General features: G+C 33.4%; 3 protein-coding genes across 3 annotated transcripts; 2 read left to right on the top strand and 1 right to left on the bottom strand.

Annotated features, from left to right (window-relative positions):
- The first annotated feature begins 1,399 nt into the window (after positions 1 to 1,399).
- LOC7483925 (transcription factor TCP12) lies at positions 1,400 to 3,467 on the top strand. Its single transcript, XM_002312342.4, has one exon. The coding sequence runs from the start codon at positions 1,858 to 1,860 to the stop codon at positions 3,217 to 3,219; it is 1,362 nt and encodes a 453-aa protein (XP_002312378.2). The 5' UTR covers positions 1,400 to 1,857; the 3' UTR covers positions 3,220 to 3,467.
- Positions 3,468 to 6,338: 2,871 nt separating this feature from the next.
- Positions 6,339 to 9,385, bottom strand: LOC7487586 (uncharacterized). The gene is made up of 6 exons (XM_052455306.1): positions 9,275 to 9,385; positions 9,017 to 9,079; positions 8,850 to 8,929; positions 8,022 to 8,130; positions 7,308 to 7,467; positions 6,339 to 7,129 (listed from the first exon to the last, which is right to left on the bottom strand). Exons 1-6 carry the CDS (start codon positions 9,275 to 9,277, stop codon positions 6,603 to 6,605), a joined length of 942 nt encoding a protein of 313 aa, XP_052311266.1. The 5' UTR covers positions 9,278 to 9,385; the 3' UTR covers positions 6,339 to 6,602.
- Positions 9,386 to 11,149: 1,764 nt separating this feature from the next.
- Positions 11,150 to 14,437, top strand: LOC127905639 (CLAVATA3/ESR (CLE)-related protein 12-like). The gene is made up of 4 exons (XM_052455103.1): positions 11,150 to 11,159; positions 12,974 to 13,054; positions 13,385 to 13,521; positions 13,897 to 14,437. Exons 1-4 carry the CDS (start codon positions 11,150 to 11,152, stop codon positions 14,299 to 14,301), a joined length of 633 nt encoding a protein of 210 aa, XP_052311063.1. The 3' UTR covers positions 14,302 to 14,437.
- Positions 14,438 to 15,744: the final 1,307 nt, after the last annotated feature.

The following is a 15,744-nucleotide window of genomic DNA, read 5'->3' as shown; positions in this document are numbered from 1 at the left end:
TAAAAGGCACACCATGAATGTTTTTTAAAAGCTATCTCAATTAAAAAATTTAAACTAATAAATGAGTCATAATTAATTTTTAATATCAAATCCTCAACATGTTTCATCAAATAAATATATTTAAAGTTTATATGAATCTATCACTATAATTTTGTGCAAAAATTTAATTTAATGAGAAAAAATAAATGTCATAAAATTTGGACTTCTAACAGGTTAAAAAACAATTTACCAAAAAAAAACAATATTGAATAGGCTTTCAATCTTATGTTCAGGGGTTGATTGTTTTTGTGTACAGTTATACTTTAAAAAAAAATTATTTTTTTGTTTTAAATTTTTATTTTATTTTATTGTGCTGATATTAAAAATAAATTTTAAAAATAAAAAATAATTATTTAATTTATTTTTAAATAAAAAACTTTAAAAAACAATCATTACCTCATTAAGAAACATTAACTAAATATTTTCAAAGGTCAAGATAATTGTGGATTAGCATGCTGCAAATAAACTCATGATATACTCACAAAAAATCCATATATTGTTTTAGTTAAAAATAAAAACATATTCAATAATGCGAGGCAATAAGAGAAATGAAAGTAATATTTAGCCCGTTAGTTTGCGGAAAAATAAATTATTTTCTGATGTTTGGTAGTATTATGAAAAATAAACTGGAAAATATTTTTCAGTGTTTAGCTTTGTCATGGAAAATGAGGTAGAAAATATCTTATTAATATTTTTAAATTTTTTTATTAAAATAACGAGGAACAAATCTTACAAATTAAAAAGTTAAATGAGAATGAAATTGAAAAAAAAAATCTAATTTTATAAATTATCTCAAATAAAATAAATAACAATCAAAATAATGAAGATAAATCTAATAGAAAAAAAAGTTTAAAGGTGATAAAATTAAAATAATAATAATAATAATAATTTCATAAATTATTTCAAATAAAACAAATAACAATCAAAAGAATAAGGATCAAATCTGATAGATAAAAAATTTCAATTAATAAGGACCGAAATTGATAAGAGAAAAACAAATAAAATAAGGACCAAAATTGATTTAAAAATTAAATTAAATCAAATTCAAATGGATGAAATTAAAAAAAAAAGATTCAAAATAAAATATATAGCAATAAAAAGTTTGAGGATCAAATTTGATATAATTAACAAATAACATGATATTTTAAAATCTTTTATAATTTTAAAAAAATATTTTCTGTTCAAAATAAAAAAAATATTTTTCTAAAAACCAATTTAAATTTTCCTTTGAATACGTTAATTAATTTTTTTAATAATAAATAAATACAAATTCAAAAAACTACAAACAATCGTGCCTTGGTCGCCCAGTCAAGGGAAATTTTCCTACCCATGGCTGTAAAAGCAAGTTGGCTCAATTTTACATGGCCCTCACTCTACTGCTCCACTGAGATAATTACTTGTCCTTCTTTCCCCTCTTTCTCTAGCTAGGTTTCCTAGAGGTGGCCATGTCTACTCTGATCTAAATCTCATAAGCTCCTCAAAAGACCCTCTTCCACTTTCTCTGAGCAAGAATAGGCAGAGAAAACTTTCACCTGTACCCACGTGAATTGTTGCCAATGAATGTGGGCTAACTCTTCAATTTTGTACTCTTTATCACTCTCAAAGCGAGCTCCTCTTTCGTGCAACACGTTCGTGTACCTGCAGCAACAATCACAATTCACAAATTGCACTACTAATACTGCAGTTCATTATGCCTGAAAGAGATGAAGATAAGGCTTTTATCACTAATAAATAGAGGCTCCTAGGGCTGATTTTTCTTCGATCTTGCACCAATAGAAACTCCAAAAATAGCTCCTGAAAAGCAACGGTGTTTCAACTATGTTTTCTTCAAGTAGCAGTTTCAATCCTTTTGATCAATACGCTAACCATACCATGATTGCAGGCACAGAAAACCCTAGCTCGATAGAATCTTGTTCTCAAACATTCTTGCAGCACTTCCCCGATCCCTTTCTTGATGTTGATGATTTGCTGGTAGGTGAACTCTTATCACAACAGCAGCAGGAGCATCAGGAGGAGGAGGAAGTTTTGGGATCTAATACTGCGTTAGCAGTTGAGGCTCATGATCCGCAGACTATCCCTACAGCATCAAACGAGGAAACAAAAATCAACAATAAAAAGAAGAGAAGTAATGTTGATACTTCAAAGCAGCCAATTCGTCAAAGGCGAACCGGGAAGGACAGGCACAGCAAGATCCATACTGCTCAAGGGCCTAGAGATCGAAGGATGAGGTTATCCCTTCAAATTTCCAGAAAGTTCTTTGATCTCCAAGACATGCTCGGCTTCGATAAAGCAAGCAAAACTATCGAGTGGCTCTTTACAAAATCGAAGGCCGGGATCAAGGAGCTCACAGATAGTGTTCCAGGAGGGAGAAGAAGATGTAGCATTTGTGCTGACGGCAAGAGTGTTTGTTCCACTCCAGAGAGTGAGGTTGTTTCAGGCATCAAGCTGACACCTGAGACTAACGGGGACAAGAGAGGGACGAAGGCAAAGAATGACTCATTAGTGAGCAATCCTAAAGAGAAAAGGAGCAAGAAAGTGCACAAACCAGTCTTTAATCTTGTTGACAGAGATTCTAGGGAGAAGGCGAGAGCAAGGGCGAGGGAGAGGACAAGAGAGAGAATGAAGAACCAAGGCATAGACACGTCAAGTGATCGGTCTTCTCAGGCAAACCCTAACAAATTGGAAAAGTTTGAGTCTTCTGGCCCCCTTGAATATGGTGAAAATTTGGCTCCTGTAAACCAAGAAATGAGTTCTCCATTGAAGGTTGGTGATGTAAAAGAATCCAGCAATCATGACTTGCTACCACATCAAATGGATTATGTCAGCATCACTGGGAATTTCTTTTGGATCACAAATTCACCAAGATCGTCTTCGATTTTCGATTTCTCCGAGAGCGTTGCGCTTCCAGGTGGGACAAACTGCAAGGATGAGTTTCCAGGGTTTCCTTTCAATTCTAACATGACAAATGATAGAATCCAGTATAAATATAATGCACTGACGAACATGAAGCTACCACCATTAAACGCCCATGAAGAAAGCCCTAATTCAATTTTCGTGAACATGCCAAATCCCAATGATCAAAACTCCATTTCAATTCTCATGACCACCACCACAAATGGCAATGCAAACCAGTCCTCAAATTCCTTTTTTGCCGAAGACAACTTTGACTGCTTATATTGAATTAAGTGCCTAAAATCTTGTGTTTGTTGAACTCATGTCCAGGGAGTATTTTTCTTAATGGTGGAAGGAGAAAGAAAAGATATATAATTTCTTTCAGAGATTGTAAGCATTTCTACCTATTGGATTGGTATGTGTCAGTCTTCGCATTCTAATTCGTTTGCAATGTGTGTGTGTATTTGGAGTCTATTTATTGTATTGACTATATCTTGTTAATCTTCCTGCAATGTGATGGTTCTCGATCTAAAACAGCTATTAAACAGTAGTAGATGAGTTGAGCATAGCTGAACAATTAATAGCTCGAATGAGAAAAAATAAACGAGGCTACAAGATGGAAGTTCAGCCCTTAGAATACATGATGCTTTTGGGGGATCTGTATCAGCATATTACATTTGTTCGTGGAGAGACAACAATATTTACTGAGAGTTAGCAATCCATAGACTGCTTTTCTCTTCCACAAAAGTTTAAATGATCACCTTGAAGTTATGTAGTTGAAGGCAAATCGCAGCTGCAATGAGACAAAAAAACCAGGGAGATTTTGAATAAGCATGGATATATATATATATTTCAGCATTTAATTTTCATTCTATATAAACATCTCTCATCTATGGTGAAACAATCTTCCAACAAGAATTCCCACATATTTAAACTTGCATAGCTGGGCTAAAAATAGCGTACAAAAGTATTGTCCAATTTGGAACAGATGACAAAACTTTATCCTCCAAAAAAAAAAGAAAAAACCTATCAGCTAAATTAATTAACTGCAGAATTTGACAATGCCAAGATTTCCCACTAAATTAGAAACATTGCCTATTTATTGATATATTTTTTATATACAAGCTAGTTAATGAACAAGACAGCGTTTATTCTTTTATGGAAATGAAGAGGGAACATATGGTGGTATCAAAAAAAGCTTTTTGGAGAGCAGCTCGCAGGTAAAAAAAGCCTCAAGTACTGGAGTTGATTTCAGAATTCTACAATTTGGTCACAACAAATTTCCAGGAAGCAATATCGGCTAAAGCCAATGGTTTCAGATAGAGATATATCTATCCATTTTTTTCATTTCTTTCTTTCCAAATCTCATTTCTCTCAGCAAGTTAGCCTCCGGTCACCAGTTTCAATTCCATTACCACTGTGACAGAAAGAGGTAAAATGTATAAACTACGAAGAAATAAATTATGAATGCCATATCAAAATCAGTTTCCTTGGGGTTGAATGTTAAAAGACACCAATCTTAGAATGTCCATTGCTAAAGAGAAAAGATCTATACGGCTATTTACTCTGGTGTCGATTACTGTAAGTAAAAATCACATTACCTTTCTATCGGAATATTCTTGCATATAGCAACTACTTAATGAAAGGTCTAAGTAATCGATCGGAGCGCGCGATCTTCAGCAAAAGAACAATTGTAGATCATCAATGTTCACGCTAGATGAGCTTGGCCGGAATGCCATGATATAGACTGGGTGCAACAAATAATGAGTTTATAGATCTATCTATATATATATAATGCAATTACTGCATGAAAGTATAGCAGACCTCCACATCCTCCTATAAAATGATACTATATCTATATGTAGATGTTCGGACTAATAATAACCATCATAATTCGTGCTTCAATATATGCTCAATCCAGAAGATAAAGGCAGCTGATGAATGATAAACGAAGCTACTATCATATTTAAAGCAGTAAGTACAATTGAGGAAGACTGTCCAAGACAAGCAACAATGCTTGAGTAACTCAAGTAGTCATCATAGATAGAACCATCATTTTGGCAGTGAAATGTATTCCTTTAGTAGTCAACACAAACCTAATCAACCCAAATCCACTTAACTTAAGCGATGTATATATTTAGGGTACGAACGTGGTGAAACTTCAATGTATACTTTTCGCTTTGGTTAGTAACGGGTTCACCTTGATCTTTTGATTGTAATTAAGCCCCTGCAATATTAAATTGAGTTGTGTTTCTGAGATAAACAAAAAGAAAGAAACCTCCTGATACTGTTATATTAAATTGGATGTGAATGATAAGCTAGTAAAAGTCAACAATAATCAATGACAGTACCTGGCATATCACTGTTCGGAGTTTTTTTTAATAAGGGTTGGTTGTTTGCTTGTTTTGGCTCGGTTGCGTGATCTTATGGCAGTGTTAGGTGCATTGCTTACAGTCGATGTAACCTATGGTCTTAATGTCAGTGCTGTGCTACAACCGTATTGCTGTTCAATGACAGAGTTGTGATTGTGCAAGTTCTTTTCTTTTTCTTTTTGGTCGGACGGTGAATAAGCCAAAAAAATGTATGTAGACTAGATTACGAATGGAGAGATTTAAAAAGATGATCTCTGCCATTTTCGATTTTGCAGCCGTGCTGTGTAAAGTTGATGGCTCGGAGTTTATAAGTCTATGCAGTGTCTGCTGTACACTGATCCGGTGGCCTATGCACATCTATCTTTATGGTATCTGGTAAGCTGTATCAATTACCAGATCTTGAAGCGAATAAGAAGACACAGCATTGCTGCTTGACCCGAAATCTTCATTAGTTAATACATAGGCTATTGCACTGGGAGAGTAGTATGTATTCAGATGATAGAAGGAAATCATCATCCCTCTTATGCTTTGTTCAATTCTTTAATTAGAGGGGAAATGGAAGAAATTCTACAGAAGTATGGGCCCGGCATGTAGGAATAAGAACGGTATAAATGGCCCCGTGCATCTTGATCGCCTGGATTTTTCGTTTCCTAAATTCTTTTAGGTTTGGAATTTCCCTCAAATCAGGGAAAAGTACCCGCATATTTCCACTGTGATCCCTCTCTTTTGACATGACCTACCTAAATTCTCCAGAGCTGCTTTTTGTTTGACATAGATGCTGAACAAAAACAGGCGACAACGAAGGCTTCAAAACATTTTGAGGGGAGGAGATGGCCCAATAGAAGAACCAAATACAGCAAGATTCTTCAAGGACATTGATTGCCCTACCCTTTCTGAAATGAACAGGACGATGGCCTCAAAACGCAAAGAATCATTTCATAAAGGATGACAAGATAGAGAAGCAACAAAAGTAAACTCCGAGCTACTTGATCGAAAAGGAGGTGCGAGAGAGGGAAGAGGGAACAAACAGAAATCTTTGGTAATAGCCATTTCATTTCTTTATTGAAACAATAGCATACAACACTGGTTGCACATCCAATATAATAACTTCGTGTGGATCCCCTAGACTCGGGGGGCAGGTGAGGGGGGAAAAACCAAACCAAGCAGTAAATTTGTATGTACAGAGATCCAGAGCCTAGGCAAAGGATGGAAAGAACATATTAGAAAAATTACACACAACATGATCCAAGGCCTTAGGATAAAGAACACTGGCTCTTTCATAACATCCGGGAACCATACCTAAACACGTCTGGCATTCATGGAATTCTGCTTGCGCTTGCTGCAAGAAACCGTACCCTGTGACCATGATGATGGCTTGAAACCCCCCGTCAGCAAATTAGTGGCCGCAGCAGCACTAATTTTCCTTCTCTTGGATTCTAGCTCCAAACGTTTCTTATTGGACATTGAAGAACCAGATGACCCAGGAAATATTGAAGCAGCACTGATCAATGCTCGCTTATCCTTCCTATTTTTGTCAAACTTGGAAGAGAACTTTACATGAGCTGCAGAGACAGCATCTTCTTCAGTTGCTGGAAGCAAGCGTATGCCAAGACCCATTTTCCTGGAAGTGGACTCTTCTTCAGCAACTCTTTTCTTATGACTTCTCATTCGGGCACGAAGAGCCTTGTTGAGGGCATAGTCATCCGAATGCCTGGCATCAGATACTCGCTGAAGGCGGACTAGAACAGGCTCAGCTTCTTTCTTCTTCTGCAAATCCTCTTCCTGATGCTCAAGACGGTAAAATGGATCTGAAAGCTTGCCTTTCTCTGGAAAACAAAAAATCAGGTCAAAATGTTGGATCAAGAAAACAGAAAATTATGTGTTTGCATGACCAAGAAGAAATGACTGTCTTTGCCTCCACTTAACCAAGAGAAAGTGACACAGAGTAGTAATCTGCAGGACATACAAGTGTAGTGTTGTAAATTCATCAGAGTTAATGCCAACCTTCATCTGCAGGGAGTGCAAATGTTTCTGCATCCTCAACATCAAACTCCTCATTTTTTCGTTGAGCCCCACTAATAATCACATACTCGCAATTTTTTGGATCTGTATGGATAACAATTTCATGTTTGCAGCATGCAGATTTCATGGTAAAGCTCCATATCTGAAGAACGCAAGAACAAGGTCAGTCAACAAAAGAAATTTGCATCAGCAAAAATAAAGCAATAATACACAGAAATGCTATGAATAATCGCACACAAAATCTCCAGTTGACTAGCAGCTCACAAAAGTAATTGACAGATGAACTCTTATGTGGACTAAAAACATCTATAAACAAGACATCATGCCAGTAGGACTCAGTATGCTATCTGTATGCAGCACAAGCACATGTGCACGGGTTCACACACAAGAAATGCACCATTTTAAAACGAACTGCCATGGAATACAATTGTTTGATGCTAGGAGATGGCATTTCTTTCATAGACTAAAATCAATTACCAGCACGAATACCATACCAGCAGACACTGTATGTGCGCGTGCGCGCGCGAGCGCATATGAACGCATATGCGTACACTTGGATGTAAAAACATGTGAACGCATATGCGTGCAAGTGTGGATATGTTTCAATCATGCAGATAACAGAATGCGCTCCTTTGTTGTATTCTAGTTTTCTATACAAAAATTTCAGAAGCATTTGGAACCAGTTGTCAGAGTTACCTTTGTAGAATAATAATTTCCCACTTGCTTTTTCTCTGCATTGAAACGAACACCCTTTGCAATCATAGAATTGCAACCACCACACCATATATTGAAGGGCATTTCGAACCTGAAAAGCATGAAAATTACATCATACAATTATAGGAAGTGGAAATTGGGCAGCTGGTTAAGAAACAATTGAAGTACCCCTTCTAGGCTTATCATCTACAAAACGATCAATTGGTGATCAGCGATTAAAAACTGTCGAAAGGGAACCTCAGTGTAGTTTCTGGTTTTTAATGGCTAAGAATGATATGTTTTCCTTTTGCCCTCATTTTCATTGTCTCATCATGAACGCAAAACAAACACTACCATTTATTACTTTTCACAGTTATCAAATAAGTATTTCATGTGAAACATTGTCAAACTTTCATCAAGTTAAAAAAATTTAAACTAAAAATTTTCTTATTGTGATAACATCACGAAGAAATTAAGGAATCTTCCAATGAAGATTATCCATTAACCTGAAATGCTCTAAATCCAAGCTTTCCTCAATTATTCAGTTAACCCCATAGATTTGTTGCTAGAACAGACAAAACAACTACAACATTTAGCAAGCACATTCTCCAATTTCCAGTCAAATTACTTCTTTTACGGATGGAATTCTTTTCACATATTTCATACTCACTTTAGCAGGTGGTTTTTCAAGAAAAAATAAATTATCCTTTGATCTAAAGAGCTAAATTCTACAACACAACCAAAGTAACAAATGCCAGTGCTAACCCATCCGTCAGAAACTTCCCTCTATGCAATAGATACGAAATCTTGAGACACGGCCATAATTCATACCTTATTATCAAAATACCCTGGTCTAATTTTCTTGCTCTCTCCCTCAATGCATGTTGCCCATGGAATTTGTTCAAACCACCCTGAAAGTAAACAAAAAAAAAGAGTCAGCATCCCTTTTTTCTCTGAAATCATCTACATCACAATAAGATAGTGCCCGATTTCGTTACCTTTTTCGGGGACCATTCCGGCGGGTAGTAAAAATTATCGGCTCTAGCTGCTGCAAGAGAAGACTGAAAATACATCGTCATGAAACATGTTAGAATCGTTAAAAAAGAAATCAAGCTCATTGAGAATTTCAATTAAAGATCGTGAAAGTTTGTTCATTTACGACAATTGAATAGGAATCGAAACCCTAACATGGAAGATCAAATCATTAACAAAGAAACCCTAATTTTTCATGATTAGAGAGAGAGAGATTAGCGTACCATTTTTTTTTTTAATTCCGGCTATAGAAATCAAGATCGATTTGTCGAGCTTTCTTATTAGGAATTTGATTTTGGTAAAGTACCCGATCATTCACGTGAAAACGCGGTCGTCTATTACCTATTAAGTCATCCATAATGAAATATCTAGAGCTACAGTTGAATTACCCCTCTACCCTTCATCCTTCAATTTTTAAAACTTTACTTGAGGTTTAGAATGATATTTGAACACAATTAATTTATCATTTTTTATTTGTTTGGGATAATACTATCTTTTAATTATTTAATAATGGTGCAATTATTATATTTATTTTAGAGAATAAACAATCATAATTTTAGGTCTAAGGACGTAAGCTAATTTTATTTTTATCATAAACAGTTGAATTATACAGGTAATTTTACTATACAAATTTGTTAGCCTTGGTTTCAGGGACTTGATTATCATTTTCTTATGAATTTTTTGTTATTATTATTTAATTCTATGAGCATTTTTGTCTTTTTATAATTTTATGAACAATTGAATTCTTCTATTACCCTTGTTGTTCATTTTTTTAGCTTTGACTTTAAGGCGTGGTTGTAATTTCATAAGTTTTTTTTTGTTATTGTTGTTTAGTTGTAGGGGTATTTTTGGTTTTGTACACATAAAAAATATGGAGCACACGTTAGCGCGTTAGCCGCTCCGCTACTTTCAAGTGACGCGTGCGACTGACAACGGTGGTTACATTCAATCTTCCACCACATCATTTGATGTGTTTTAGCGTCCACATCCTTCTTGGGTGACGTGTATATAATAGTGAGCTTTGGTTCGACGCTAATTGGCTTTTCTTTCTTTTGCTTTCTTTTCCTTATCTTTTTCTTTGGATTACGTGTTGACCACGCAAAATATTATACCAGTCCTTTAATTTTTTTTTATTCGGTCTTTCTTTTTTTAATTGCAATTATTTTATTTACATTGATTGTTTCTGATTGGATTTTATTTTCGATTTCGTCCTATATTATTTGATTTTGTTAGTTTTTTTATCAAATTTGATCATCATTCTTCTAATTGCTATTTTTTTCAATCATTTTCATGATTTATTTGTTTTTCTTTAATTTCATATTTGAACATTTATTTTTATTGAATTTTTATGTCAAGTTTGATGCCAATTATTTTAATTGTTATTTTTTAAATCATTTTTTAATTAATTTTTTTTCAATTCCGTCCTTAAATATTTAATTTCATTTAAAATTTTCTTTAACATTTAATTTTAGTTGGTTTTTATGTTGAATTTAGTCCTAATTTATTTAATTGCTATTTGTTTTGTTTTGCATTGTTTTTTTTTATTAATTTTTTTTTTAATTTCATCTCTCAATATTTGTTTAGTTAAGAATCTTATTTCTTTATTTTTAATGTTTGCCTTTAATAGGGTCATCATGATCTCATGATCCTGGTCATAGATTTGAAAGATTAACTAAGGTTGACTTTGATATTTTTTTAAAGCACTTATTTCAAATATTTTTTTGCCGATATTTTTTCTACTTTGCTATTTATGGGATCGTTCCAATTTTATATCCTAAGTTATGTATTTGATTTGTTCACCTTGGTTGGCTGCCGGGTTCAGTCAAGTTTTTTTTTAATCTTTTTTTTATATGTTTCCATCATACCAGCATGTATCCATTCTTTATATTTCTATTCTGATGTGTTTTGCCTTTCATGATATTTTTTTATGGTGTAGATTTATCCATTTTCGTATGTATTTATTGTTTAAGCCATTAGTTTTTATGGTGAATTTATCTTTTATTTATTTAAATTTGTTTTAGTAAATATAGTCGAGTAAATATTTCATCTTTACAGTTTCTTTCTCGGTTGTTGTTAATGACTTTTTTTTATTTACATAAATGGCTATTGGTTTATTTAGTTAGATAATTGCATAAGTTTTTTAAATGACACTTAATTTTTCATGTAAAAAAACACATTAAAGTAGTCTGCATACCTAATATTTTTTTTTAAATCATAACCTGTATGTCAAATTCATGATTTTAATGCCTTTTTAGTTTTTCTTTTTTTTTTTCTGGAATTTTTTTTTATTCTTTACACTTTTTGTTTTTGAAAAATTATTTTACACAAACTAAGAAAATGATGTTTTACTGTAGCAATTGCAACATTATTATATTTTTCGGCTTTGTTAAAAATTAGTTTGAGACCTTATATATTTTTATTAATGCATATGATCTTTATTATATTTTATTATATGTAAACGTCGACTTTGTGATTCATGATTATATTTTTTACTTGAAGTAAAAAAATATATTAATAACACATACACATTAATTCTTTTGTGTTGGAAAAAAATTATTCAACCTGTAGCTAGACGAATTGAATAGACGCATTAACACTTTGTTTTTTACATTTATTGACACAAATAGTTCTCATAGGTTTTTTGATTTATAATTATATTTTTTTTAAAAAATAAATTTGAAAAACTTGCATATTTATTTTTTGTAAAAAAAATTATTCGACCTTTGGCAAAGCACGAGTCATATAATTAGTTTATTCTACATTCTGTTGGGTTCATACAAGTTATGAATCCTATTTCTAGTTTTTTTACTGACCAGGTCAACACATACAAGCCCATTAACTTTGGAAAATAGGTTGGGCCATAGTCGAGCTCTTCTTGTTTTTTTGTTTGGGAATTGCAAGGTTTTTTGTTTTTTTTTTGATGAGGTAAGGAGGTTGATATTCAATTTAGATTAGATAGCTCCTCTATAAATTTTACAAGGTGAAAACTTAGAAAAGAAAATGTAATTGGGTTGACAAATTGATGGACAACCTTCCACGTATTATGTCAACCCACCTAATATTGGATCTCACTCAAACCGTGCCCTGTGTGTGTAAATATATGTTTTGAAGTTTTTAGTGAAAAAGATTATTAGCTACTTAATTTTTTTATTTTTTTATGGTATTTATTTATGGAAAAGAGGATTTCACATATAATTATTATAGTGGATCCGAATTTAAATTATGTAAGGAAGCAGTGTCCACTGAGCAATTTGGTGAATTTACGCTATACATTATAATAAACATCATGAAATTAACATCGATTTCACTTCAAATAGTTCTGTAGTAATTTTCTATGATACGTCTTTGGATGTGATTTCAAAGAATTTATGAAGAAAGATATAGAAATTAGTTAGTGAAATTTTTTAAAAATTGTGTTTGGATTCACTTAGGTAGTTAATTATTCTTTAAAGAGAAAAAAAAATAGAAATATTAGAAATAGAAATCTTCACCTTAATTAATTTCAGTATAAAATAAAATAAAATAAATGTCAACGTTCTTTTATCATAACTAAATATGATCAACATTGAAAAGCATTAAAGTTACCACATATACAAGTTCATATGTCAGACATTGCTTGAATCAGGTTCTATATATTGTGTGGTTTCCCAAACAAAAATCACCTTCCTCTCTCATTGCCGGTGATTTTTCTTAATACTAAAATGATATTTGACAATTTTTCCAAGCTGAAATGATTTGGAATGGAATATTTTAACCTAGCTATCCATGCTTTAAACTCTCAAGAAATTATTCTTGTTGTAAATTCTCAAGAAATCAGCCTTGTAGCTAGTAATTAAGTAGCGTGCTTTTCTTCCTAAATTTTCTAAATTAAAATCTTGAGATTAGCATCATCTAAATACATTTAATTAGACGTGGGAGGTAAGTTTTAATTAAATCATCTAAAAAACCATTTAGTTTTAATTGGCACTCAAACTATTCAGCTGTATATATATATATATATATATGCTCTGATTAACTTTAAAGAAGAGAGTATTGTCTTGAGCTTGCACTAATTAACAAAAACACACTACTAGTTATATCTTGATTAATTTCTTCGCAGCCACAAAGATGAATGATGCAACATCAGCTAGAAACACAAAGGTCCCTGGCATATTATTTTGTTTTGTAGAGTATAGAATTGATTTCCAAACTCTTATATATATATACTGTAAGAAGAATTTTTGTTTTTTGTTTTTTGTTTTTTGAGAGAGAGAGAGAGGTCGTAAATTCATGAATTTGAACAAAACACTGTTGGATACAGTTCCGATACGTGTTGCTTTGTCCCTTACTTGTAGCAAACAGTTGCCACATTGCTTTGGTCATGGAAAATGTGGATTGCATATTCCCCACCCTTTTATTTAGTTGCAATTCACTCAAAGCTCGTATGGATCTTCTCTTCCACACAAGCACGCTTCCAGAGAGAGAGTGGAAGGTGAGAAAAAGTAAAGAGTTGATTTATACATAATATATATATATACATGGCAGCGCAATATTTATTTTTAAGGAATTAAAAGACAAACGTAATCAAACGTAATATAATTCGAGGTTTGACAATTGTAATTATAATGACTCCCGTTTTGTTGCTTGATTTCTAAGGAACTCTCATTGGGAAAAGGTTCTGCCCCCTCTCCTTTCTCTTTCAGCATTAAACTAGCATAAAAAGGTGCTCGCAAATCCCACATGAATGGTGAAAAATTAAATGAGCCCACGCAAACATTTTAATCCTCTCCCACACTGCTACATTAGACTCAAACTGCCGAACTTGAAGAATTACGCCGTCCTGCTACTAAATCTTCCCTCGCTTTAGCTAGCTCCTCATTTTCTTGCTCCATGCTTCCTCTTCAAACCCTTCTTCTCCTACTCTTCCTCCATGGCCTTGAAAATTTCTCACATTCCATGTGCCCTTCTTTGCCTCTACCTTCTCTTGCTAGCATTTCATGAGTTGCGTAATTTCAAGTCCAAGATCAACAACAACAAAGATCAAATCAACAACATAAGCAGTTCATCAATCTCTCATCACCCTTTCCACAATAGAAAAGTTCTTGTTAGCAAATTTGACTTCACCCCATTCCAAAAACATCGTCAACAACAACATGAAAACCCTTTGCCTGATGAAGAGGTGCATAAGAAAGCAGCTCGAAGTGAGATTGATCCGCGTTATGGTGTCGAAAAGCGCCTTGTCCCTACCGGTCCCAACCCGTTGCACCATTGATGATTTCTTTTCTTGCTCGATCGATACTAGTCTTGATGATTACTCAGGTGAATGAGAAAAAGAAATGATGGTTAGGGAGAGCTTTCATAATTACTTTGTATGATGTAATTACTCAGTATAATTTTTGCTTCTTCACCTATTCTTCTCTTCACTCATGAAGCCATAAAATCTCAGATTTTATAGATCATGGTGTATGATATTGTGAGTTCGAGCTTGTACATGTATATATCAAGACATTATCATTATATCACCAGAGAGAAAGGTAATACAGAGATTTTGTAGGTTTAAGTTCATGATTACAACGATGATGCTTTGATTCGATAAAAGTCACAACTAATTATTATTTCTAATAGTTTAGTTTATGAGATATCAAGGAAACATGAGTAGCTGTGACGGCACGGCAAGGGAGAAGGAGATATTAACCTAAAGTCCGACACCAAATAATAATGATAGTACTATTTTATAATTGGGGTTGGTAATTTGCTTCCAAGCTTTCCTTTCTTTGAAGATTAAGAAAAGCTCACACTTCAATAAATAAATAAATAAACTACATAGTCCATGCTCGTGCTTTTGCTAATTGTTTGGTTTTTTTTTCCTTTTTCCTTTTTGAATTGTATATACTACTTTAATTAACTGTTATAAATCCCAATCGATCAATTTGTGTTCTTTATCTTTCTCTCTTCTTCTTTTTTTCCTTTTACTTAGAGAAGCTGGAGCCCAAATAATTGGAAAACCTTCAAGCAATACAATATTCCGGTTGCTCTATTTCCATTTGATGGAAGTTAATCACGGCAAAAAGTGGAAATTTAGAGTAAAAATGCCCCATGACTTTTCTCCTGCTCGCATGTGTTCTATGTTCCCGAGGCCTGTGAATGGAGGAAGAGGAACCAACTTGTCTGCTTGCTTGCTGGGGATCAGTCCTGGAGTGTAATTTGCCATATGGAGAGCATTAATCCTGCTGGCAATTATAGATAATTCCAAAATTGAAAAACATATTGTATTTCTAACATGATTTGATAATTGAAAAGGACTTGCAGATAAAGATATCCTCTAGAAAAATCATCTCTGTAACCCTTGCTTTTTCTTTTCTTTTTCCTTTTGAATATAAACTAAAATATTACACAGAAAAAATCTTTTTTATAGCCCATGGTTTTTCTTTTCTTTTGAATATAAAATAAAATACACCAACCTCCGAGTATTGGGGTCGATTGTAAATTAAATTATCTGCATGTTGATGGTCACTAAACTTGCATAAACATCTCCTATATAAAAATGGGTAGCAGTCTTCTCCGAGCAGCAGTTGTGTGCTTTAATTTCTTTCTGGGTATATATCTATAGGCATCATGTGCATAATTAATATTACGATCTATTCCCTAATATTGTCCTATTAAGCTGGAGCTAGTTACACCCATGTAAAGCTTAATTTTCCACATCGATTAACAT

The sequence above is a fragment of the Populus trichocarpa genome, chromosome 8 (assembly GCF_000002775.5).
Source record: "Populus trichocarpa isolate Nisqually-1 chromosome 8, P.trichocarpa_v4.1, whole genome shotgun sequence".
NCBI classification, from domain to species: Eukaryota; Viridiplantae; Streptophyta; class Magnoliopsida; order Malpighiales; family Salicaceae; genus Populus; species Populus trichocarpa.
This window is presented reverse-complemented; position numbering and strand designations above follow the sequence as displayed.

Coding starts and splice junctions, on each gene's coding strand:
- LOC7483925 (XM_002312342.4), top strand. CDS start 1,858: ATGTTTTCTTCAAGTAGCAGTTTCAATCCTTTTGATCAATACGCTAAC.
- LOC7487586 (XM_052455306.1), bottom strand. Junction 8,131..8,849: donor CAGGGTATTTTGATAATAAG/GTATGAATTATG, acceptor CATGCTTTTCAG/GTTCGAAATGCCCTTCAATA. Junction 7,130..7,307: donor TGCACTCCCTGCAGATGAAG/GTTGGCATTAAC, acceptor TTTGTTTTCCAG/AGAAAGGCAAGCTTTCAGAT.
- LOC127905639 (XM_052455103.1), top strand. Junction 13,055..13,384: donor ATATATATATATATATATAT/GCTCTGATTAAC, acceptor CCTTACTTGTAG/CAAACAGTTGCCACATTGCT. Junction 13,522..13,896: donor TTCCAGAGAGAGAGTGGAAG/GTGAGAAAAAGT, acceptor CCCTCGCTTTAG/CTAGCTCCTCATTTTCTTGC.